The sequence below is a fragment of the Lampetra planeri genome, chromosome 37 (genome assembly GCF_965212315.1).
Source record: "Lampetra planeri chromosome 37, kcLamPlan1.2.h2, whole genome shotgun sequence".
Classification (NCBI taxonomy): domain Eukaryota; kingdom Metazoa; phylum Chordata; class Hyperoartia; order Petromyzontiformes; family Petromyzontidae; genus Lampetra; species Lampetra planeri.
Genome location: NC_136143.1, coordinates 1,853,200 through 1,879,730, shown reverse-complemented (window position 1 = coordinate 1,879,730; position 26,531 = coordinate 1,853,200). Strand labels below are relative to the sequence as shown.

Here is a 26,531-nt window from a genome sequence, read left to right as displayed (position 1 = left end):
ATCGCCGCAGGGACTCACGTGGTGTGAGGACAGCGTCGTTCGCCCTCCGACCCCTGACCCCGTTCAGAGCGTGTGCTTGAAGGAGAGACAACGCAGCGTTAACAGGTGAACGAGAGCGGGCGACGAGCTATGCCTCTCACGCGAGCTCGCGGAGGGGCGGACCAGGGAAGGGAGCCATCGGGCGATGAACCCAGCGACGGCAGCAGCTGGTCGCAGACCAGCGAGGGGTCGGCAAACGACGGAACCCCTGACGTCGGCGAGCAGCAAGGAGGGACCGCAGGGGCCAGCGGCCCCAACACATACATCTGGCCACGTTTGATTTACGCGACACTTTTATTAATTGGCTGCGTCGGGTGGAGGAGGGTTTACGACACACAAACCAAATTTACGAATCACCGTACAGACGTTGCGATTCTCCCGTTCCGAACGGCTTTAACCGTGCCTCACCAAAACGCCTCGTTCCACCGGGAACAGTTACAACTTCGGCAAACGGGGCACTACACACACACACGAGGCTCCGAACACTTCATTTATTTTCATCACAGCACAGAGGCCGTCGAGGCACACAACTCCCAGAGAAAGGCACGAGATAAATGACGTTGCGGCAACATTGGGGATGGACGGGCGCAGGCAGCGGTCATGGCAGTCGCGAGAGACGGGGGGCTTGAAGTCGCTTTGTTGCAGACGCTCGCGGTTTCGATATCGAGTGGCCGTCCCGATTAATACTGCCGGTGTATTGGCCCTAATGATGCCACGCGCCGTCCACTCCACCATCGACGTTTTACAGATCCCATTCACGTCATTGGCAAGAGTGGACGGCCACTGTGTGCCTCCGTCAGGCTCCACAATTTACTCCATTCCAGGATTCATGCCGCCAAGTTACCCCAGTGGGATCACACACAGAGCAGCGATCATCGCCCGCCTTCTGGCAGCAGACCAATGCCCCCCCAGGTCACCGTTGCTAAATGAGACTCTATCCTGGCCTCCTTGTTACACAAACCCAACTTGAACAGCGCCACAGCAGCCCGACACTATGCATCGGTCAGGCAAGGCGACGTGCATTCGCCAAGATAATTCTCAAGCGCCAGTGCCAGGGTAAAACTGTCAGTGCCGTTCATCGCACAATGCAATGTCCGCATATCCAGTAGTCGTAGTAATAATAATAGGGTTGCGATTTTATCTCAGTATCAAACTGCATTGCCGACAACTCTTTAAAACGTTATATTGCAAGGATACAAAGACAAAGGTCCCCCGTCATAGCCTTAACAGACTGTGGGGGCAAGTGCTGTTCGCGAGCACCTGTGAAGGCCAGCACGATACACGTTGCGTCCCCCGATCATTGATTTAGTGAGGTGTCTCTAAATGGATCGTGCAGTGTGTTGACTTGTGCAAAGGTGACGCACCACTTGAGAATCGGGCAAACCGTCACCGGAGCAAGGACGAGGGTTGGCAAACCTGCGGCTCCGCAGCATTGTGCGGGCTCATCAAGGAACCCAATTCTAAATATAAAAGTACTCTTGTTATTTTGGTTGCCAGTCCCCCCTGGATTAGGGGACAACGGGTTCCTTGCAGTCCGTTCTGCTTGAGGAACATACGGCAACCCGAGTTCAGTTCCCGGCGCCGCCACGGCTAACATCAGTGGCTGGTGATACCTTACACAAGTCCAGCGCCCCCCCTCCCTTCACCAACTCATACTGTGCGGCGCGGGGAGAGGCCTTCATTCCGCAGCGGATTGACAAAGTGCTGTAAATAATTGCATCGTTTAAAATAATAACGGGCAGCCCACACCTCCTTTTGGATGTGACCGTCCGTCCATCCCCCCCTCCCTTCAGCCAGCCAGCCAGAAAAACGTTTGTTGATTATAGCATATGATATGCTTGCATGATAGCACATCCGCCACGTTTGTGCGGGATACACGGCTATGGTGGAGAGTGGTTAGAAGGGAGGGTGAGAGAGGCAAGACGTCGGTGCAATGCACAAACCCAGTTCAACGCTTTGGGATGCAGGTGACGTCATCACGTAGATGTGCACGGCGACATCGCCACCGCACACCCGCAGTTGTGCACCAGTCAGACAGCGACACAGGAAGCCAGCCAGCCAGCAAAACTTTTTTTTTTATATAATATCGGGTGATTAAAAAAGATGGACCCGATTTGAAATCGCTATATCTCTGCAACCACGAACCGCCCATGAATGCAACTCTTACCACTTGAAAGGGCGGGGCATAGAGAGGGCGGGGCATAGAGTTTCAAATGATTACCGCTAGATGCCTCTCCCAGCGCACAAACAGCCCCTAGCCTCAGTCATTCGCAAGACGCACGGCCTCAACGTTGGATAGGTCGCAGGGGACCCCAAGACTTGGCGCTACACTCCTGGCCCCCAAGATCCCCAGACATCATCACACCCTGCGACTTTTTTTGTGGGGATACGTCAAAGACCGTGTTATTGTGCCACCAGTAGCGACTAATCTGGATGACCTCAAAAACAGAATCACGGCAGCGCTGACTTCAGTGGAAGAAGACACTTTGAGAGGCGTTTGGGACTAATTCAATTATCGTCTCGATGTTGTCCGTACAGCAGGTGGAGGGCACATAGAGCATTTATAAAATGGTTAGTAAAACTTGATAACCCATTAAACCGTTTGTAACTTTTTGTGTAATTGTAACATGTTGCCATCGTGAAAGTAACTGCTTTGAAATTGGGTCCATCATTTTCAAACACCCTGTATATAGCATGAAACAATGAAGCAAACGCAATGCAGAGAAGTAAATTCAGGCTCCCCTGCTGTCAAAGTGACCTGAGAGTATTTGTTCAAGTAACCAAAGTAAAGTGTGATGACGCACGGTCTGAATCACGCGTCACCAGAGCCGTGTTCTACCTCCGCTCGTGGTGGCCACGAACACAAATCACCCGGCGGAGGATCTCGTTAGAACGCGAACACAATCAGGTCACAGTTAGCGAATGGCAATCAAAACGCTTATGCAGCGACGCGCCGCGTAGCGTTCATTGCCGTGTAACAAAATCCATGATTACTTAATATATACTGTATATAAATACTTAAGGCATGACCAAATCACCCGGAATGCACGCCCGTACAGGAACTGGAATTCAGAGGAAGCTCCCAGCGAAGCGACAGATGTCTTGCCCATGAACCCGCCAAGAATCGCCAGGAACCGCTAGTGAGCGAGATGGGTCACCTGGGCAGTTCGGCGTTAACTAGGCCGAGATGTTAACTACCTCGCCTTGTATGCAGGAGGTCTCGTAAATTTGCGGTGTCTCTCTCTCCCCGTGGTCACGTGGATTATTTTTATCCGGGTCCTCCGGTTTTCCCTCCACATTTAGAATCGACATCACGCATTAAGAGCATTTGGCTGCTGCTATAAATTTCCACGTGATAAGCCACTTCGTTGAGCTATCATTTGTGATGGCCAGCTCGCTTCTGAAAAATATCTATGTAGTTCAGTGGACCTTACTTGGTAAAATAAAAAAAGAATTGGTTCATAGTTTAGTTGTAGTCTGGAGCTCGCGGTCATTCGCGTGCTCGCCCCGACGAGAAACTAGGAAATTAAACGGCGCTCGGTCGCAGATCGATACTCTCGCAGCGCAGCACGACGCAGCATCCGAGTCTTCCGTCCATTAAGCGCGTGTGCCCGGTGGAGTCGGCACAATCGTCGGGACAGGGACGGGCGCAGGGCAGCTCCCAGCGGAACGCCGGCTTCGCATGGAACAATCGGGGGGTCGACACCCATCGAGGAGGCAACGGCAGTTGCGGGAATTTCAGTCTGTTTTCCCGGAGGACGTGAGGAGTCCCGACAATGGAGCTACTCGTGGTGCCTCTCCTCTTCTGCCGTCCTGGCAGCCCCTGCAGCCACGCGGAATGGCGTGGGGCCGGGGGTTACGTGAGGTCGCGAGAGGTTGTGCGAGGTCGCACGAGGTCTCGTAGAGCCAGGATCGCGCGAGGTCACGCGCGGCCAGGGTCACGTAAGGTCACGTGGGGTCACGTTGGGCCAAGCGAGGACACGCAGGGCCAGGATCGAGGAGACGGCGGCGCTAGCAGACGAAAGCGAGGTCGTTGAGGCCCTCGCCGCCCGGAGAGGCCAGGGAGTTGGGGCAGCGGTCGGCGTGCATCAGGGGCGAGCGGGAGACCCGCAAGTGGATCCTGGCCTGCATGAACGCACACGCGCGCACACACAAAGACATTGATCCCCCGTATAACCTGAGCTGACTATTGGGCTGGGCACTATGAAGGCCACACACACACATGCAACAGACAAGGCAAAGATCCCCCGTATAGCCTGTAACAGAATGCTGGGGCAAGTGCTGTCAGCGAGTACCTACGTAGGCAACCACGACACACGAGGGGGTGGGTGGCCAGCTTGCACCATGCCCGGCAACCTTTGGCTTCCCAGTGGCGATGTTTACACATCGCACCAGGTACTCATTTGAGGCTGAGTCTACTTAGGAGAGGCCTAGGACCGATTCAGATAATCGTCACTGGTGTGGGCCGTGAGCGGGAATCGAACCCGGAGTGCCGGGTTCGTAGCGCAGCGTGCTTACCGCGACTCTACCGCTCCCCATGAGCACGCTCACAAGACAAAGAGAGGCACGCTCGATCCCCATGTAGCTTTCATCAGACTGCCGGGGCGAGTGCTGTAAGCGAACACCCACTGAGGACAGCAAAGCGCCTCAAGGCGCGGTACAGAATCAGTGGCCACGTTAATTTTCTATTCACTTTGTAGCAAGAGGCACACAGTCACTCACGGGCAGAGCGCAAGGGCACGGCCTTGAGTGTGGCCTCGAACCGGGGCAGGGAGCTGGCAGCACACACGGCTGGGAGGAGAGTTCCAGACTATGGGTGTAGCAGAGGAGAATGAGCGACCTCCCACTGAGCAAAGGTTGACTGGGGGCCATTATTTTACCAAGGAAGGCCCACTGAGCTATGTAGCTCTTTTCAGAAGTGGCCACTTGGCTCATCACGTTGACATTTATGGCAGCCAAAAACTCAAAACGCGTGGTGATTATAAATGCGGAGAGAAAAACCGGAGAACCCGGAGAAAAATCCACGCGAATATGGGGAGAGAAACACACAGACTACAAATAAACAGCAGCGGTAGGGATCGATCCCACAACCTCCTGTATACCAGGCGAGGTAGTTAACATCTCACTACCATGACGGGGGTCGTCCCTCACCCTCCGCTCCCCTTGACCCCCCCCCCCACCCCCTTCCCTCACCCTGGGCAGCGCTCGGATGGTCGCGATGCCCTGGGCGGACATCTTGATGGTGGGGGCCCCGTGGCCCCAGTGGCTGAAGCGCCGGCGCGGCCACGGCACCACCGCGGTCACGGCGCCGGCGGCGCCACCACCCCCGGAGTCGACGTCCGGCAGCGTCCCCGGCCAACCGTGGTCGCCCAACGACGCCGAGCGGCGGTGAGGCCACGAGGGGGGGCCGGTGGCCGCGATGCCGGAGGATGGGGGGGGTGGGGAGGTGGTGATGGTGGAGGAGGAGGAGGATGATGATGATGGGCAGCCGATGGTGGCGATGGTGGTGGTGACGGTGGAGGATGGGGAGGTGATGGTGGTGATAGCGGAGGAGGACGGAGAGGTCATGGTCGCGATGGCGGAGGATAGGGAGGTGATGGCGTTGATGATGGCAGAGGAGGAGGGTGATGGGGAGGCAATGGTGGAGGATGGGGAGGTGATGGTGGAGGATGGGGAGGTGATGGCGTTGATGGTGGCTGATGGGGAGGTCATGGTATTGATGGCGGAGGAGGAGGATGGGGAGGTGATAGTGGCGATGGTGGAGGATAGGGAGGTGATGGCATTGATGATGGCAGAGGAGGAGGATGATGGGGAGGTGATGGTGGTGATGGTGGAGGATGGGGAGGTGATGGCGTTGATGATGGCAGAGGAGGAGGATGATGGGGAGGCAATGGTGGAGGATGGGGAGGTGATGGTGGAGGATGGGGAGGTGATGGCGGTGATGGCAGAGGAGGATGGGGAGGTGATGGTGGTGATGGTGGAGGATGGGGAGGTGATGGTGGCGATGGTGGAGGATGGGGAGGTGATGGCGGTGATGGCAGAGGAGGATGGGGAGGTGATTGTGGCCATGGTGGAGGATTGGGAGGTGGTTGCATTGATGGTGGAGAAGGAGGATGATTGGGATCTGATGGTGGTGATGGCGGAGGATGGGGAGGTGCTGGTAGTGATGGTGGAGGATGGGGAGGTGATGGCGTTCATGATGGCAGAGGAGGAGGGTGATGGGGAGGTGGTGGTGGTCATGGTGGAGGATTGGGAGGTCATGGTGTTGATGGCGAAGGAGGAGGATGGGGAGGTGATGGTGGTGATGGTGGAGGATGGGGTGGCGATGGTGGAGGATGGGGAGGTGGTGGCGTTGAAGGTGGAGGAGGAGGATGGGCAGATGATGGTAGTAATGGTGGAGGATGGGGAGGTGATGGCGGTGATGGCAGAGGAGGATGGGACGGTGATGCTGGCAATGTTGGAGGATGGGGAGGTGATGGCAGCAATGGTGGAAGAGGATGGCGAGGTTATGGTGGCGATGGAGGAGGATGGTGAGATGATGGTGGCGATGGAGGAGGATGGTGAGATGATGGTGGCGATGGTGGAGGATGGGGAGGTGATGGTGGTGATGGAGGAGGATGGTGAGATGATGGTGGCGATGGTGGAGGATGGGGAGGTGATGGCGTTGATGATGGCAGAGGATGATGGAGAGATGATGGTAGAAATGGTGGAGGATGGGGAGGTGATGGCGGTGATGGCAGAGGAGGATGGGGCGGTGATTCTGGCAATGTTGGAGGATGGGGAGGTGATGGCAGCGATGGTGGAGGAGGATGGCGAGGTTATGGTGGCGATGGCGGTGGAGGATGGGGAGGTGATGGTGGTGATGGAGGAGGATGGTGAGATGATGGTGGCAATGGTGGAGGATGGGGAGGTGATGGCGTTGATGATGGCAGAGGATGATGGAGAGATGATGGTAGAAATGGTGGAGGATGGGGAGGTGATGGCGGTGATGGCAGAGGAGGATGGGGCGGTGATGCTGGCAATGTTGGAGGATAGGGAGGTGATGGTAGCGATGGTGGTGGAGGATGGGGAGGAGATGGGGTTGATGGAGGAGGATGGGGAGGCGGTGACGGTGATGGCGGAGGAGGATGGGGAGGTGATTGTGGCCATGGTGGATGATAAGGAGGTGGTGGCATTGATGGTGGAGGAGGATGGAGAGGTGATGGTGGTGATGGTGGAGGATGGGGAGGTGATGGTGGCGATGGTGGAGGATGGGGAGGTGATGGTGGAGGATGGGGAGGTGACGGTGGCGATGGTGGAGGAGGATGGGGAGGAGATGGGGTTGATGGAGGAGGATGGGGGGGCAGCGACGGTGATGGCGGAGGAGGCTGATTGGTGGACGAGGCCACCGGGAGAGTTTGTGTCGCCGACCGCCGATAGCGGAGGAGACGACGCCGCGTCCAGCTCATCCAGCGCCGACTCCTCCGTCCTGCGCTGCACTCCGAGAGAGCGACGGGGAGACAGAAAATGAGAGAGGGGCAGATAGAGGGAGAGGGAGGGATGGAGGAGAGGCGATTTACGTTACAAGTTAATGAAGCGACGTCAGCAAATGCAGCGGGCAACTCGCACGCCCCGATGCTCTGCGGACGCCAGCACACGTTCACGCCAGCACGCGTTCACACGTTCACGCCGGCTTGCACTTTGACACGCGGCCCGCGTTCACACGTTCACGCGGGCGCGCGCTTCGACACGCGCCCTGCGTGAACGCGTGCAGACGAGCACAGCATTGACGGCGACCCGAGTTCGATTCCCACTCACGGACAATAACAGCGGTCCTGGGCCTCCCTTAGGTCAAAGCAACCTTAGAAGTGAGTACCTGGTGCGGTGCGTAAAACATCCGCACTGCGGGGACACCAGTGTAGGTCGGGCCTGGGTGGGGCCGCGGGCGCCCACCCCCCACGCTGCTCGCAAACGGCACTTGGCCCCGACAGTCGGTTCACGTGAGTGCCTCGATTCATGTGAGTGTTCAAGTGAGTGCTCACGAGTGTTCACTTGAGTGGTCACGTTATTGTTCATGTGAGTGTCTCGGTTCACGTGAGTGTTCAAGTGAGTGTTCACGAGTGTTCACGGGAGTGTTTCGATTTACGCGAGTGTTCACTTGAGTGGTCACGTGATTGTTCATGTGAGTGCCTCGGTTCATGTGAGTGTTCACGTGATTGTTTATGTGAGTGTTTAGGTTCACATGAGTGTTCATGTGAGTGTTTACGTGATTGTTCACGTGAGTGTTTCGGTTCACGTGAGTGTTCACGTGAGTGTCTCGGTTCACGTGAGTGTTCACGTGAGTGTTCACGTGAGTGTCTCGGTTCACGTGAGTGTTCACGTGAGTGTTCTCGTGACGGCCGCACCTTCCGCGTCCTCCACGCGCGCTGCAGAGTGGAGGCGGCGCCCTGCGCCCGCGCCGTCTCCCTGCGCGCCCGGCAGCCCCTGAAGCCTGCGCCGCGCGGGGAAGGGGAACACGCAGTCGGTTCAATCTCCCGGCGCGGCAGCTGAAACAACGGGGCAGTTTCTGAAACCACCCCCCCGCCCCCACCTCATCCCACGCTGCCCACGTCGACCCAGCGGTACAAATGGGCTCGTCGCACGCTCACGTCATCGATCGGCGGGTCGCGTGCCGAATCGGAGAATCTTTTTTTATTCAGACTGGAGGAATCCAATTGAGCGATGATGTTCTTTTTCACAGATGTCCAGTAAGGGGCAACGGGGGTGGGAGGGGGGGGCAAGGTAACAATGACTAACACGACAGCAGTGCGAAGTGTAGCAAAGGTCAGAAAGCGACGGAATGTGAACACAAACTCTAAACGCGCACGCCGCCCCGCGTGCATCGCCACTTTGTGCAACTTTTGGACCAAACTGAAGTGTAATAATGGAGGCCTCTCATCTCGCACACTCCTCACGTGCGCGGGCTAAGCCTTGGTAAAGTATCACAACCACTTCCTGGCACTCCTGCAGGCAAAGTGTGGCTAGCCCCCCTAACCCGTTTCAAGACATGGAAGAGTAGGCCAATAACAGCAGCCCCTGAAGGGGTTCCTCTAAGTCAGGGCTGGGGAACCTTTTACCTGCCAAGGGCCATTTGGATATTTGTAACATCATTCGCGGGCCACACAAAATGATCAACTTAAAAATTAGCCCGTTATATTTGGTCAAACATTTAATTAACTCACCCCTAATGTTATGGCTATAACTGCTTCTCTTTGGCGAAGCGTGTGATGATGTTAGCTGGTATTGATGACGTTGCTACTCGCAACTGCTTTTCCAGGTTTGCTCCTAGATTTATTGAATTTCGAGTCCCGCCTGCGGTTGCCTTGGCAGGGCCACACCAAATGATTTCGCGGGCCTCATACGGCTCGCGGGCCGGACGTTCCCCACCCCTGCTCTAAGTGCTCCCTGCAGTAGGGCTGCATTTTCCAGCAGCAGCAGCCGCCTTGTGCTCCAAGGTTCGTCGTATGCTGTTGCTCATGATACACCGCTTCTCACCGTGTGCTGTTCCTCAACGTGTGCTGGTGCCCGTAGGTGAACCCGCAAGGCGTCTATCCCTTACCGGCCTGGATGGCGCGAGCCGCCCTGTGTCTCCGCACAAATCTGCGTGCCAGCGTTCCGCGCCAGCACGCCTGGATGGTGCGTACTGCTGCCCGGTGGCTCCGTGCCAGCCTCCGTGCCAGCGTCCCGCGCCAGTAGGCCTGGATGGTGCATACTGCCACCCGGTGGCTCCGTGCCAGCCTCCGTGCCAGCGTCCCACGCCAGTAGGCCTGGATGGTGCGTACTGCCGCCCGGCGGCTCCGTGCCAGCCTCCGTGCCAGTGTCCCGCGCCAGTAGGCCTGGATGGTGCATACTGCCACCCGGTGGCTCCGTGCCAGCCTCCGTGCCAGCGTCCCACGCCAGTAGGCCTGGATGGTGCGTACTGCCGCCCGGTGGCTCCGCGCCAGCCTTCGTGCCAGCGTCCCACGCCAGTAGGCCTGGATGGTGCGTACTGCCGCCCTGTGTCTCCGCACAAATCTGCGTGCCAGCGTCCCACGCCAGCACGCCTGGATGGTACGAACTGCCGCCCGGTGGCGCCGCGCCAGCCTTCGTGCCAGCGTCCCGTGCCAGCTCGCCTGGATGGTGCGGGCCGCCCGATGGCTCCGCGCCAGTCTCCGTGCCAGCATCCCGTGCCAGTAGGCCTGGATGGTGCGGGCCGCCTGGTGGCGCCGCGCCAGTCTCCGCGCCAGCAGGCGGCGCCAGCAAGCCTGGATCCGCTTCGCCCGCAGATCCAGCGCCCAGTGCCGGGCCTGCTCCAGGCTCTCGAGCTGCGCGCGCCAGGTCGCAGGGGCGAGTTCTCGGGTCACGCCGCGTGCCCACGCATGGCCCTGGCGCTTGTCGACCGAATCAAATGGGGATTCACAACCATCGGCGCGCTCGCCATTCGCGCCATTCTTGTAGCCGCACCGCGATCACCGCGGGGACCGGTCGGGGGGGGGGGGGGGGCGAGCACCGGGGGTTGGGTGGGTGAGGGGGGACAGCTTTGAGTGCGGGCAAACCGAGCGCGCCGCTCTCACCGTCTCCTGCGCCAGGAAGATCTTGGTCTTGCCGCAGTGCGCGGCGGCGGAGCGACGAGGAGGCGCCGACGATGTCGACGACGGCGGTGATGGAGGCTTGCGGCCGACGGCCACCGCCAGCTCCAGGATGCGCTCTGAAGCGTCGCCTCGTCCCAGAGCGACGCGGCCTGTGGGCATGCCGACGGCAGCAGAGCGGAGCGCCCCGTCGCTCCCCGCGTCGCGCACCCCACGAGCGCGCGCTGGGAGCAACCCTCGTGGGAGCGCGGAAGCACAACGCAGCGACGCATTCCCGCTGCGCTGATCCCTCTGCAGCCTCTAACCCTCTAGCAGCGGCGGCGGCGGTAGCCAATAGCAACCCGCTGCGCGTGGTGGGTGCCCGACGAAGCGCTATCCAGGCTCTAGCCGGCTCGGTAGAGGCGGTCTCCCCTTTTACGACGTCACAATGCGCTTTTTTACAGGAAAATTTTAGTTTGGCAACGCCGCTGCGCCCGCAGCTGCTTTTTGCGGTGGGCACTAGCAACGAGCAGCAGCTCGGCTCAATGCGGTCCGCGTCAAGAACACTGCGAGCGTGTGTTGCCTTGAAAAGGCAAAGTAGACAATAGGCGACATTTGGGCAATGGCCCTCCATCACAGCACATGAGCAAGTGTGCTGTACCACGGTGGCTAGGAGATGCTAACTACCATGCCTGGTATACAGGGGGTCGTCGGTTCGACCCTGACGCCTGCTGCTGTATATTTGGAGTTTGCGTGTCTCTCTCCCCTTGGTCGTGTGGATTTTTCTCTGGGACCTCCGGTTTATCCCTCCACGTCTAGAATCCACATCACGCGTTTAGAGTCTTTGGCTGCTGCTATAAATTTCCACGCGGGCCTTACCTGGTAAAGTAAAAATTGTTGAATAGTTTAGTTTATAGTTTAAGCAAAAAAAGTAAATAAACCAAACGACCGTCCGGGCCTCACGTCGTCTGCGCTGGCGCGCACTCGCGTTCCCTCCGTCGGGGTCGTCTGGCCTGCTGTGGCCACTGGGCCCTCCGTCCCCGCCCGGCCCTTCGTGGCCGCTCGCCGCCGCCGGCCCGCCCGCGGAGTCGTGGGCCGATCCCAGCAGCACGCCGTAGCGGTCCACAAAACTCTGGTACGGGACCCTGCGACGCCGGAGCGGATTAGAGCACGGACAAAGCGGACTCACGATCCACACCTGCAGACGGCGCGCCGAGCCCCACCCCCCTGGGGTCAATCCACTCGCCTCCCCACGGCGTCCGGGTCGTGGGAGTTATTTGACCGTACTTCGCCACGCTGGTCAGGACGGGCTCGTGATGCTGCTGCGGCTGCTGCACCTGCGTTGAACCAATGTTGCTGAAATGAGTAACTCCCCAAAGGCCGTGTGGCTGATGGGATGGGTAAAAAAATTCAAATAAAATGTATGAGAACCGATATGGGAAGGTGGCGCAGTGGTGAGCGCACTGCGCTACGAACCCGACGACCCGAGTTCCGATTCTCGCTCACGGCCAACACCAGTGACGATTATCTGAGCCGGTACTGGGCCTCCCCTAGGTCGACTCAGCCTCAAAATTAGTACCTAGTGCGGTGTGTAAACATCACCACTGGAGAGACAAAGGCGGTCGGGCGTGGTGCTGGCCACCCACCCCCTCGTGTACCGTTCCGGCCTTCGAAGGTGCTCGCTAACAGTATTTGCCCCTACAGTCTGTTTAGGCTATACGGGGGGTCTTTGTCTTTGTGTACGTGTGTGTGCACGTGTTTGTGTGTGCACGTGTGTGTGTGTGTGCACGTGTGTGTGTATGTGTGTATGTTCACCCCGCACCTCACTGGGAACCCCGCGGCACTGATGTTGATCGTCTCGACGATGCCGCACGCCTCCAGCTGCGGCAGAACCTGGTCGCCCGGCAACGACACATCACCACGACCACCACCACCACCACCGTCACCATCGTGAGAAACCACAACCAATACCACAATCACCGCTTCCACCGCCACCACGGAGCCAGCACACCCAGAGTGCTGCCGCCTGCCACTTGCCCCGGTGGGACCCGGCCTCACCTGACCCATGCGTCACCTGGTGCCGGCCTCACCTGGTCCCGGCCTCACCTGGTTTCGGCCTCACATGGTCCCGGCCTCACCTGGTCCCAGCCTCACCTGGTCTCGGCCTCACCTGGTCTCGGCCTCACCTGGTCCCGGCCTCACCTGGTCCCAGCCTCACCTGGTCTCGGCCTCACCTGGTCCCGGCCTCACCTGGTCTCGGCCTCACCTGGTCTCGGCCTCACCTGGTCCCGGCCTCACTTGGTCTCGGCCTAACCTGGTCTCAGCCTCACCTGGTCCCAGCCTCATCTGGTCTCGGCCTCACCTGGTCCCGGCCTCACCTGGTGCCGGCCTCACCTGGTCCCAGCCTCATCTGGTCTCGGCCTCACCTGGTCCCGGCCTCACCTGGTGCCGGCCTCACTTGGTCCCGGCCTCACCTGGTCTCGGCCTCACCTGGTCTCGGCCTCACCTGGTCTCGGCCTCACCTGGTCTCGGCCTCACCTGGTCTCAGCCTCACCTGGTCTCGACCTCACCTCTTCAGGGATGAAAGTGTGAGGCCGGCACGCCGCGTTGGGCTTGATGCAGCGCACGTAGTGCGGCGTCGACGACTGCAGCAGCCTCATGAGGCTGTCGAGCGACGCCTGCAACACACACAGCGACACGCGCAGGGCTCAGATCACACAGCGACACACGCAGTGACACGCACAGTGACACGCGCAGCGCTCAGATCACACAGCGACACGCGCAGCGATATGCGCAGCGACACGCACAGTGACACACGCAGTGACACACACAGCGACACGCCGCCGGCTGCGCCGAGCCTCCACTGCGTAGCGCGGCGTTGCGATCAGGAGACGGAACTCTCCCGGAGCGGCGTAACTCTGCCCGCTCCACCGGGCTCCATGGCGAGACCCAGTGCTTGTCATTTTCAGAGGTCGAATTTTTTGCCAAACCGAGTGCAGAACTGAACGGGCGATGCGAATTCGCGACTGCGAGCGGTGTGGGGCGAACCTTGAACTTTGACACGACGGTCATGACCCTGGCCTTGCCGCGTGGCGCAGGACCTGGCGGGGATGGAGACGGAGGCTCCCCGCCGCCCGCCGGCGACACGGGAAACAGCTGCTGCAGGAGGGGATTGTGGGAGCCCTCCAGCAGGGTGATCAGCTCGGGGGGGACCGGATCCTGCACCGAAAACACAGCAGAAGAGCGGCAGGGAATGACGATCGCGTGCGTGGATTCCGTGACGCGAGTTTGAGAGTTTGACGAGACGGCGTCACGGGGAGCACGAGCTCCACGTGCGCACTCCCCAATGGCCACTCTGACCGCCAGCCGTGGCCGAAGGTCCCGTTTCTCGAGTTGTCTTGCGACGCCTTGTGGCCGTGTCGCCCACGGTCGCCCGCCCAGGTATTCATCCAGGCCCAAACCTTGCCTCGCTCTCCGAGATCCGATGGGATCGGGCACGTTACGGGCGACGTAGGCGCACGCCGGCGCTGATGCGGCATTGCGCGCTAGCGCCGGCGCTGGCTATCTCCGAGGCCATCCCGGGTCGTCGATCGCCGTCGACTTCAGACGATTCGCACGGACCGGAACGTCGGACGTCGCGACGAAACAGCACGTGGCACGACCCGAAAACCCCATCGGGAAATTTCGTCGTCCGGTGATGACGCTCGCCACGACCTCTCGACCCCCCCCGCCCCCCCCCCCCCGCCCGTGTCGCCGTGACGGCGTCATGACGTCCGGCGGCGGCGGTGAACGGACCTCGTTCTTCTGCGTGAGGCCGTCGATGCGGTAGGGGACGTAGCCGGCGTAGTGCTCCACCACGAACTCAGGCGCGTCCGAGAAGCGTGGCCACGACACGCAGCGCCGGCCGGCCAGCGTGCGCCGCAGGTGCGTGTCCAGCGCCGCCGCGTTGGACTCGCGGTTTGCGCGGCAAGCCTGCGAGCGCACGCACACACACACAAAGACAAAGATTCCTCGCATAGCTTTAACATACTGTTGGGGAAAGTGCTGTTAGCGAGTAGTAGCACCTATGAAGGCCGGCACAGCACACGAGGGGGTGGGTCGCTAGCACCACGCCCAGCGGCCTTTGTCTCCCCAGTGCTGATGTTTACACACTGCACCAGGCACCCAATTGAGGCTGAGTTGACCTAGGGGAGGTCCAGCACCGGTTCAAATATTCGCCACTGTTATTGGTCGTGAGTGGGGAATCTAACTCAGGCCGCCAGGTTCGTAAGTACAGTTCGCATGTGCTCACGCGCACACATACACGTGCGCGTACACGCACACTCGCTCGCTCGCACACCGCACGCTCGCACCCTCATGGTCAGTGACGCTCGAGCCCCAAAGCGGGAAGCACCTCGGTTCGACTCCCGATTGGGGCGAACTTCTCTCTGCGTGCGGTTGGTAACTTCTCCCACTCTTCTCCAGAGTGAGTGAGTGAGTGGGTGAGTGAGTGGGTGAGTGAGTGAGTGGGTGAGTGAGTGAGTGGGTGAGTGAGTGATTGAGTGGGTGAGTGGGTGAGTGAGTGAGTGAGAGAGTGAGTGGGTGAGTGAGTGAGTGGGTGAGTGAGTGAGTGGGTGAGTGAGTGATTGAGTGGGTGAGTGGGTGAGTGAGTGAGTGAGAGAGTGAGTGGGTGAGTGAGTGAGTGGGTGAGTGAGTGAGTGGGTGAGTGAGTGATTGAGTGGGTGAGTGGGTGAGTGAGTGAGTGGGTGAGTGAGTGGGTGAGTGAGTGAGTGGGTGAGTGAGTGAGTGGGTGAGTGATTGAGTGGGTGAGTGGGTGAGTGAGTGAGTGAGTGGGTGAGTGAGTGAGTGGGTGAGTGAGTGAGTGGGTGAGTGAGTGAGTGGGTGAGTGAGTGATTGAGTGGGTGAGTGGGTGAGTGAGTGAGTGAGAGAGTGAGAGAGTGGGTGATTGAGAGAGTGGGTGAGTGAGTGAGTGGGTGAGTGAGTGAGAGAGTGGGTGAGTGAGTGAGTGAGTGATTGGGTGATTGAGTGGGTGAGTGAGTGAGTGAGTGGGTGAGCTAGTGATTGAGTGAGTGCCGGACATACTGCGGCAACCTGGCTGGAACCTCCTGAAAAAGTCTTGAGACTCGATGACGTTTCATCGCAACTGCAGTTACTGAAACCACCACTGCCTAAACCACCATCACCACTGCCGCCACCACCGCAACCACCATCCCCACTCCATCATCTTCATCACCACCACGACCACACTATCGCCACACCACCACCACCACTAACAACAACATCAACACCACAGCATCAAAACCAACACCACAGCATCACAACCACACCACCACCCAGCTCCATCGCGGTCGCCGCCGCCGTCACCTCGTTGAGGAGGGAGAAGAGGCTGGGCGCGGGCCCCACGGGGGTGGCGACGCTGCCGGGGCCCTCGATGAGCTCCAGGCAGCTCGAGTTGTCCTCGTAGTCGATGAACGACCACTGCAGCCCCTCCTGCGCGTACTCCTCCTGCGCACACACAGACACAGATCCCCCGGGAAGCCTCAGCAGACTGCTGGGGCAAGTGCCGTGAGCGAGCGCCTGCGGAGGCCGGCACGGCACACGAAGGGGGTGGGTGTCCACGCCCGGCCGCCTTTGTCTCCACAGTGGCGATGTTTACTACACACCGCACCAGGTACTCATTTGAGGCTGTGTCGACCTAGGGGAGGCCCAGGACCGGTTCAGATAATCGTCACTGGTGATGGCCGTGAGCGGGAATCGAACTTGGGTCGTTGGGTTAATAGCGCAGCGCGCTAACCGCTACACTACCGCTCCCCACATGCTCCCCACACACATGCACACACACGCACACACACACATGCACACACACACACATGCACACACACACATGCACACACACACACGCACACACACACATGCATGCACACACATACACACACGTGCGCACACATGCACACACACAAATGCACACATATACACACAAACACATGTACACACACAGACGCACACACACACGCACATATGCAGGCACACACGCACATGCACACACACACACATGCACACACATACACACACACATACACACACATGCACACACACACACATGCACACACACACACGCACACACACACAGATGCACACACACACGCACACACGCACACATGCAGGCACACACACACATGCACACACATATACACAAACACATGTACACACACAGACACGCAGTGCGGGACGCACTCCCAAGGAGCGCACGTACCTCGGGCGCGTTCCATCGGCTCAGCAACAACGCGACAGCCCCCACCCCTCACCCGTGCCCCCGCCCCCCGGCTCCCCACTGCCGCCCGCGGCCCCCTCCCCCCGATCCACTCACCTGCTGCGCCCGCAGGAAGTGCGCGACAAAGTGCTGCTGCAGCTTCTCGTTGGCGTAGTTGATGCACAGCTGCTCCAGGCTGTTCATGGGGAACGACTCGAACCCGTACACGTCCAGGAGCCCTGCGGGGGGAGAGGAAGGGGGGGCAGGGGGAGGGGTGAGTGGGGGGCCGGGGGATGGGGGCTCCCATTTTCGCTGTGGAGGAGGCCTCCGCCGCAGCGTCTCCATAGACTCACACAGAGACTCATAGACAGTCCCTCCAGAAAAACGCGATTATGCGATCGCAAGATTTCACGCAAAATCAGCCAAAGTCCGCATATTTATGCGGGGGGCGCGTTTTTTCAAATACGCCGCACTTTCGCCGCATAAATTGCAGATTTCCGCGCGCAAAATATGCGGGCTTGCATGATTTCATAATCCCCGCATTTTCGTTGCAAAAAGTCACATATATCTTAGCAGAAAGTTGAAAAATGTTGCGTTTACTTCACACAAGCGCAGCCATTTCCCCTGTTGCCATGGGAACGTTATGAAGTGACGTCACTCATTACGCGACATCATTAAAAAGCTGCAAACCCCGCGATGCCAATGAAACCATGATGAAGCCCGCAAATCTTTCTCATTTGCCAACAAACATCAGCGCAAAAGACCGCGCAAAGCAGTTCCCCAGTGTGTTACATGACAGTGGGGGCAAATTATTTTGCATAGCTACCTCTGTAAAACAGGAAGCACACATTTTATTTTTTAATATTTTACTTATTCATTTTTACAGAAGTTGTAGCATATTCATTTTGTAAAGCTACAGAACTTGTTCGACTCAATGTTTTGTAAGTTTGAGCCATCTGTTTGTTAAGGTCTGAAATAAAACAAGATGAGAACTTAAATATTCCCAGCACTTTCTGTGATGTAGTATGCTTGCTTATCATAGGAAGTAATAAGAAATGACTCTTTACATTAAAGTAGTAGCCTAGTGAATAGGGTGTTGGGGGAATCACTTTTTTTTCTCTTTTTCATCAAACCGCAGTTTTTGCAAGTTCCCGCAATTTAATCGCATAAAATTGCATAAATATCCCGCATATTCCATCGCATTTTTTAAGAAAACGTGCCGCATAATCAACGATTTTTGCCCGCAACAATCACCAAAAAACTCCGCGTTTTTCTGGAGGGACTGCATAGACTCACACAGAGACTCATAGACTCACACAGAGACCCATAGACTCACACAGAGACCCATAGACTTACACAGAGACCCATAGACTCACACAGAGACCCATAGACTCACACAGAGACCCATAGACTCACACAGAGACTCATAGACTCACAAAGAGACTCATAGACTCACACAGAGACCCATAGACTCACACAGAGACCCATAGACTCACACAGAGACCCAGAGACTCACACAGAGACCCATTAACTCACACAGAGACCAATAGACTCACACAGAGACCCATAGACTCACACAGAGCCTCATAGACTCACACAGAGACCCATATACTCACACAGAGACCCATAGTCTCACACAGAGACCCATAGACTCACATAGAGATCTATAGACTCACACAGAGACCCACAGACTCACACAGAGACCCATAGACTCACACAGAGACCCATAGACTCACACAGAGACCCATAGACTCACACTGAGACCCATAGACTCACACAGAGACCCATAGACTCACACAGAGACCCATAGACTCACACAGAGACTCATATACTCACACAGAGACCCATAGACTCACACAGAGACCCATAGACTCACACAGAGACCCACAGACTCACACAGAGACCCACAGACTCACACAGAGACCCATAGACTCACACAGAGACCCATAGACTCACACAGAGACCCACAGACTCACACAGAGACCCATAGACTCACACAGAGACCCATAGACTCACACAGAGACCCATAGACTCACACAGAGAACCATAGACTCACACAGAGACCCATAGACTCACACAGAGACCCATAGACTCACATAGAGACCCATAGACTCACACAGAGACCCACAGACTCACATAGAGACCCATAGACTCACACAGAGACCCATAGACTCACACAGAGACCCATAGACTCACACAGAGACCCATAGACTCACACAGAGACCCATAGACTCACACAGAGACTCATATACTCACACAGAGACCCATAGACTCACACAGAGACCCATAGACTCACACAGAGACCCACAGACTCACACAGAGACCCACAGACTCACACAGAGACCCATAGACTCACACAGAGACCCATAGACTCACACAGAGACCCACAGACTCACACAGAGACCCATAGACTCACACAGAGACCCATAGACTCACACAGAGACCCATAGACTCACACAGAGAACCATAGACTCACACAGAGACCCATAGACTCACACAGAGACCCATAGACTCACATAGAGACCCATAGACTCACACAGAGACCCACAGACTCACATAGAGACCCATAGACTCACACAGAGACCCATAGACTCACACAGAGACCCATAGACTCACACAGAGACCCATAGACTCACACAGAGAACCATAGACTCACACAGAGACCCATAGACTCACACAGAGACCCATAGACTCACACAGAGACTCATAGACTCACACAGAGACCCATAAACTCACACAGAGACCCATAGACTCACACAGAGACCCACAGACTCACACAGAGACCCATAGACTCACACAGAGACCCATAGACTCACACAGAGACCGATAGACTCACACAGAGACCCATAGACTCACACAGAGACCCATAGACTCACACAGAGAACCATAGACTCACACAGAGACCCATAGACTCACACAGAGACCCATATACTCCCACAAAGAACCATAGACTCACACAGAGACCCACAGACTCACACATAGACCCATAGACTCACACAGAGACCCATAGACTCACACAGAGACCCATAGACTCACACAGAGAACCATAGACTCACACAGAGACCCATAGACTCACACAGAGACCCATAGACTCACACAGAGTACCATAGACTCACACAGAGACCCATAGACTCACACAGAGACCCATAGACTCACACAGAGACCCATAGACTCACACAGAGACTCATAGACTCACAAAGAGACTCATAGACTCACACAGAGACCCATAGACTCACACAGAGACCCATAGACTCACACAGAGACCCATAGACTCACACAGAGACCCATTGACTCACACAGAGACCAATAGACTCACACAGAGACCCATAGACTCACACAGAGCCTCATAGACTCACACAGAGACCCATATACTCACACAGAGACCCATAGTCTCACACAGAGACCCATAGACTCACATAAAGATCTATATACTCACACAGAGACCCACAGACTCACACAGAGACCCATAGACTCACACAGAGACCCATAGACTCACACAGAGACCCATAGACTCACACTGAGACCCATAGACTCACACAGAGACCCATAGACTCACACAGAGACCCATAGACTCACACAGAGACTCATATACTCACACAGAGACCCATAGACTCACACAGAGACCCATAGACTCACACAGAGACCCACAGACTCACACAGAGACCCACAGACTCACACAGAGACCCATAGACTCACACAGAGACCCATAGTCTCACACAGAGACCCATAGACTCACATAGAGATATATAGACTCACACAGAGACCCACAGACTCACACAGAGACCCATAGACTCACACAGAGACCCATAGACTCACACAGAGACCCATAGACTCACACTGAGACCCATAGACTCACACAGAGACCCATAGACTCACACAGAGACCCATAGACTCACACAGAGACTCATATACTCACACAGAGACCCATAGACTCACACAGAGACCCATAGACTCACACAGAGACCCACAGACTCACACAGAGACCCACAGACTCACACAGAGACCCATAGACTCACACAGAGACCCATAGACTCACACAGAGACCCACAGACTCACACAGAGACCCATAGACTCACACAGAGACCCATAGACTCACACAGAGACCCATAGACTCACACAGAGAACCATAGACTCACACAGAGACCCATAGACTCACACAGAGACCCATAGACTCACATAGAGACCCATAGACTCACACAGAGACCCACAGACTCACATAGAGACCCATAGACTCACACAGAGACCCATAGACTCACACAGAGACCCATAGACTCACACAGAGACCCATAGACTCACACAGAGAACCATAGACTCACACAGAGACCCACAGACTCACACAGAGACCCATAGACTCACACAGAGACCCATAGACTCACACAGAGACCGATAGACTCACACAGAGACCCATAGACTCACACAGAGACCCATAGACTCACACAGAGAACCATAGACTCACACAGAGACCCATAGACTCACACAGAGACCCATATACTCCCACAGAGAACCATAGACTCACACAGAGACCCACAGACTCACACAGTGACCCATAGACTCACACAGAGACCCATAGACTCACACAGAGACCCATAGACTCACACAGAGAACCATAGACTCACACAGAGACCCATAGACTCACACAGAGACCCATAGACTCACACAGAGACTCATAGACTCACACAGAGACCCATAGGCTCACACAGAGACCCAAAGACTCACACAGAGACCCACAGACTCACACAGAGACACATAGACTCACACAGAGACCCATAGACTCACACAGAGACCCGTAGACTCACACAGAGACCCATAGACTCACACAGAGACCCACAGACTCACACAGAGACCCATAGACTCACACAGATACCCATAGACTCACACAGAGTACCATAGACTCACACAGACACCCATAGACTAACACAGAGACTCATAGACTCACACAGAGACCCATAGACTCAAACAGAGACCCATTGACTCACACAGAGACCCACAGACTCACACAGAGACCCATAGACTCGCACAGAGACCAACAAACTCACACAGAGACCCACAGACTCACACAGAGACCCACAGACTCACACATAGACCCATAGACTCACACAGAGACCCATAGACTCACACAGAGACCCATAGACTCACACAGAGACCCACAGACTCACACAGAGACCCATAGACTCACACAGAGACCCATAGACTCACACAGAGACCCATAGCCTCACACAGAGACCCAGAGACTCACATGGACAAGGTTATGATGAAACCGGCTTCTCAGATGCAGTGAGTTCATGGCCGGATCACCGATGACCCCACACACAAAAACACCGCGGTCTCATTCAATCTGGCTCGGCACTTCATTTGCCTAAGGGTCCAGCTCTGAGTATCCAATATTATCGGCTGGAGCGCCGCGCGCCGAACATTTGCTCTCGTTCGGCGGAGCGGCTGGCAGAGTGCCGCCCTCGACCGCGTGGGCCAGGCCGCTCGAGGGGATCTCCGAGGTAGCTCTGTGACGTCCGCTTCAGCGGGCCGTTGTCCGGCGACACGGGAGGCTCCCGAGGGGAGTTGGCGGGGGAGAAAAGACGTAGAGCAGGGGGAGGGGGGAGGAGGGAGGGGGGAGGGGGGAGGAGGAGGGAGGGGGAAGGGGGAGGGAAGGAGTGGACGGGAGGAGGAGGGAGCAGGGGGAGGGAGGACGGGGTAGGGGGGAGGGGGATAGGGGGATGAGGAGGAGGGAGGCGGAGGGAGGCGGAGGGAGGGGGTGGGAGGAGGGAGCAGGGGGGAGGAGGAGGAGGGGATGGGGGGGATGGGGGGGGGGCGACTCCGTGCTGGGCAACTCTTACCGATGAACCGGCTCCACGTGCTGGAGCCGGCGCCAATCCTCGTGTTCACCAGCGCCACGAGCCACTCAAAGAGCCTGCACACACGGACACGAGGCAAAGGTCCCCCGTGTAGCCTTTGACAGCCTGTTGGGGAAGTGCTGTCAGCGAGCAGCACTTTGTTAAGGCCGGCGCACGAGGGGGTGGGTGGCCAGCACCACGCCCTGCCGCCTTTGTCTCCCTAGTGTTACTCATTTAAGGCTGAGCCCCACGACCCTAACCCCACGAGCCTAACCCCATGACCCTGAACCCACGACCCTAACCCAGAGGTCGCAAACGGGTTTTGATTCCTTACCCGTACCCGGCCGCACCAGGGTCGCAAACGGGTACCCGTACCCAGCCGGGTACGAGTAGCCGGGTATCGGGTACCCGATTGCGACCTCTGCCCTAACCCCACGACCCTGACCCCACGACCCTAACCCCACGACCCTGACCCCACGACCCTGACCCCACGACCCTAACCCCACCCACACGACTCAAGCCCCACGACCCTAACCCCACGCGACCCTGAGCCCTCCCGCGTGACCCCCCGTGACCCCGCGTGCTCACCGCGTGTACACGAGCTTGGCGAGGCAGTCGCGCCGCGTGCTGCACTCGCGCCGGGCGCAGGGCGTGAGCAGCACGGAGCGCCGCCCGCCCTGCGTCGTGGCGATCTCGCGCAGCGCGAGGCGCGCGCGCACCGCCTCCTCCGAGAGCCGCAGCAGGCGGCACGCCGTCGCTAGGCTCCCTGCCCACCACGCACAGACAAAGTTACCCCGTGTAGCCTTGACAGACTGTAGGGGCAAGTGCTGTTAGCGAGCGCCTATGAAGGCCGCAACGGCACACGAGGGGGTGACTGGCCAGCACCACGCCCGGCTGCTTTTGTCTCCCCGGTGGCGATGTTTACACACCGCACCAGGTACTCATTTGAGGCTGAGTCGACCTAGTGGAGGCTCAGTACCAGTTCCCATAATCGTCACTGGTGTTGGTGGCCGTGAGCGGGAATCGAACTCGGGTCGCCGGGTTCAAAGTGTAGCACGCTAACCGCTACATCACCTCTCCCCACGCGCACACACGGACAGAGATCCCCCATGTAGCCTATAACAGACTGTTGGGGCAAGTGCTGTTAGCAAGCGCCTATGAATACCGACACGGCACACGAGGGGGTGGGTGGTCAGCCGGCACCCCGCCCGACCGCCTTTGTCTCCCCGGTGGCGATGTTTACTGCACAACACACCAGGCATTAATTTGAGGCTCAGTCGACCTAGTGGAGGCCCAGGGCCGCCTCAAATTGTCGTCACTGGTGTTGGTGGCCATGAACGTGAATTTTACTTTGATCTTTGGTTGAGTCGCACCGCGCGAATCGTGGTGCCTCCGCTCCCTATGTTCACGCGAACACACGCACGCACGCGCTCACACGCACACACGCACACACACGCGTTCACACGCGCACACACGCGCACACACGCGTTCACACGCGCACACACGCACACACACGCGCTCACACGCACACACACGCGCACACACGCGTTCACACGCGCACACACGCGCACACACGCGTTCACACGCGCACACACGCACACACACGCGCTCACACGCGCACACACGCGCTCACACGCGCACACACGCGTTCACACGCGCACACACGCGCACACACGCGCTCACACGCGCACACACGCGCTCACACACGCGCACACACGCGTTCACACGCGCACACACGCGCACACACGCGCTCACACGCGCACACACGCACACACACGCGCTCACACGCGCATACACGCGCTCACACGCGCATACACGCGCTCACACACGCGCACACACGCGCTCACACGCGCACACACGCGCTCACACGCGCTCACACACGCGCACACACGCGTTCACACGCGCACACACGCGCACACACGCGCTCACACGCGCTCACACACGCGCACACACGCGCTCACACGCGCACACACGCGCACACACGCGCTCACACGCGCACACACGCACACACACGCTTGTGCAGCAGCACGCACCGTGGCCCGCAGGCTGCACACTGCACGGCTTCGCCTCGTCGTGCTGCGTGAAGCTCACGGTGCCCAGGTGCAGCAGCGCCGACAGCACCTGCGGCATGCGCAGCACGCACGCAGCACACATGCAGCACGCACACACGCACGCAGTACACACGCATGCAGCACACACAAACGCAGTACACACGCATGCAGCACACACAAACGCAGCACACACGCAGCAGCACGCATGCAGCACACACGCAGCACAGACACACGCAGCACACACGCAAGCAGCACACACACAGCACGCCGCACACACGCAGCATGCAAGCGGCGCGCACACAGCACACCCAGAAAATAACTCAAATCAACATTCGTAACAATGTCTTGGCCGATGGGAAAGCCGCGATAGTCGTGGCGACTTCGGGTCCAATGCCTCTCCTGAAAACAAGACGGGGAACCCCGAGGGACTCCCGCGGGGTGACGCGGAGCGAGGAGCTGGAGGGAGGAACTGGGGGGGGCGGGCACCGGGGGAGCGGAGGGAGGAACGGTGGGTGGGGGGGCGTGAGGGACGCAGGGCCCTCACCTGGAAGACGAGGTCTCGCTCGCCAGGCTCCATGCCCAGGTTCACCATGGCCACCTTCGTCACCTCGAAGTCGTCCTCTGGGTGACGGGCGGGAGAGGGAGGGGTAGAAGGACGCATGGACTCGACGATGACGTCTCGAGACGGGACAGAACCCTCATTTCATCTGACACAAAACCCTCGTCCCATCCGGTACAGAACCCTCATGCCACCCTGTACAAAACCCTCGTCCCATCCGATATAGAACCCTTGTCCCATCTGGTACAGAACCCTCATGCCACCCTGTACAAAACCCTGGTCCCATCCGGTACAAAACCCTCATTTCATCTGATACAGAACCCTCATCTCATTGTCATTGTGGTGACCCAGGTCGCCCATGCAGGTGAGACCCTGACGCTGCTCAGTTATCTCCTGGCTGCACAAAACGAACTTGAACATTCAACTCAGAATCCAGCCCAGCAGTGGCGCTGCCACCGCTGGCTGGATCCACCAGGATCGGGAGTCGAACCTTCGAGGTGCTGCTCGGCGTTGGGCAGCCACGGGAACGTTGCCTCCACGGGGAGGCCCCACGCCTCCCTCTCCTGCTCGCTAGCACCCTTCACCATCTGGGGAGGAAGGGCGAGGGTGGTGCACAGGTCAGTGGTCAACTTTTCGCCGATGCTCGTGGGCAGGATCGCGATGCACGGTGAGGTCAGTGCTGATCATTCGGGGATTTTGATGAGGGTCAGGGATTAGTGTTCGGGGTCATGGTCAGGTCTAGGGTTAATGGCACCGTATTCTCTGGATTACAAGAGGCACTCCCTACCGAAGCTTAAAGAAAATGTTGGGAGTGCGTCTTATAATTCGGTAGTTGTGTGCATGTGCTTATGTGTGTGTGTGTGACCAGTGGGGAGCGGTAGTGCAGCGTTTAGCACGCTGCGCTACGAACCCGGCGACCCGAGTTCGATTCCCGCTCGCGGCCAACACCAGTGACGATTATCTGAACGGTTTCTGGGTCTCCCATAGGTAGACTCAGCCTCAAATGAGATCCTGGTGCGGTGTGAAAACATCGCCACTGGGGAGACAAAGGCGTCCAGGCATGGTGCTGGCAACCCACCCCCTCGTGTGCTGTGCTGGCCTTCATAGGTGATCGCTAACAGCACTCGTCCCAACAGTCTGTTCAGGCTACACGGGGGTCTTTGTTCCCGAGATGCCTCGCGTCCCCTACTCGACCCGCTCCACGGTTCCAGCCAACGAGACACTACTTCTGGTTACAGC

At 57.8% G+C, this 26,531-nt stretch overlaps 1 protein-coding gene across 4 annotated transcripts in view; it reads right to left on the bottom strand.

Annotated features, from left to right (window-relative positions):
• Window positions 1-515: 515 nt before the first annotated feature.
• The window catches only part of LOC144730872 (uncharacterized), a 50,919-nt gene continuing 24,903 nt past the window's right edge, over window positions 516-26,531 (bottom strand). For 2 of the 4 annotated variants that reach the window (XM_078611667.1, XM_078611666.1), the window contains exons 8-24: window positions 25,783-25,879; window positions 25,278-25,354; window positions 24,716-24,803; window positions 23,271-23,448; window positions 22,686-22,759; window positions 16,972-17,093; window positions 15,969-16,109; window positions 14,400-14,576; window positions 13,653-13,823; window positions 13,175-13,282; window positions 12,427-12,497; window positions 11,568-11,749; window positions 10,611-10,777; window positions 9,617-10,361; window positions 8,424-8,509; window positions 5,233-7,512; window positions 516-4,164 (exon numbers count right to left, since the gene is read on the bottom strand). In XM_078611667.1, coding sequence (XP_078467793.1) covers window positions 4,051-4,164; window positions 5,233-7,512; window positions 8,424-8,509; window positions 9,617-10,361; window positions 10,611-10,777; window positions 11,568-11,749; window positions 12,427-12,497; window positions 13,175-13,282; window positions 13,653-13,823; window positions 14,400-14,576; window positions 15,969-16,109; window positions 16,972-17,093; window positions 22,686-22,759; window positions 23,271-23,448; window positions 24,716-24,803; window positions 25,278-25,354; window positions 25,783-25,879 — 4,878 coding nt within the window. In that variant the 3' untranslated portion in view covers window positions 516-4,050. The remainder of the gene's footprint in view (window positions 4,165-5,232; window positions 7,513-8,423; window positions 8,510-9,616; window positions 10,362-10,610; window positions 10,778-11,567; window positions 11,750-12,426; window positions 12,498-13,174; window positions 13,283-13,652; window positions 13,824-14,399; window positions 14,577-15,968; window positions 16,110-16,971; window positions 17,094-22,685; window positions 22,760-23,270; window positions 23,449-24,715; window positions 24,804-25,277; window positions 25,355-25,782; window positions 25,880-26,531) is intronic. The other 2 variants (XM_078611668.1, XM_078611669.1) reach the window with 2 other exon arrangements.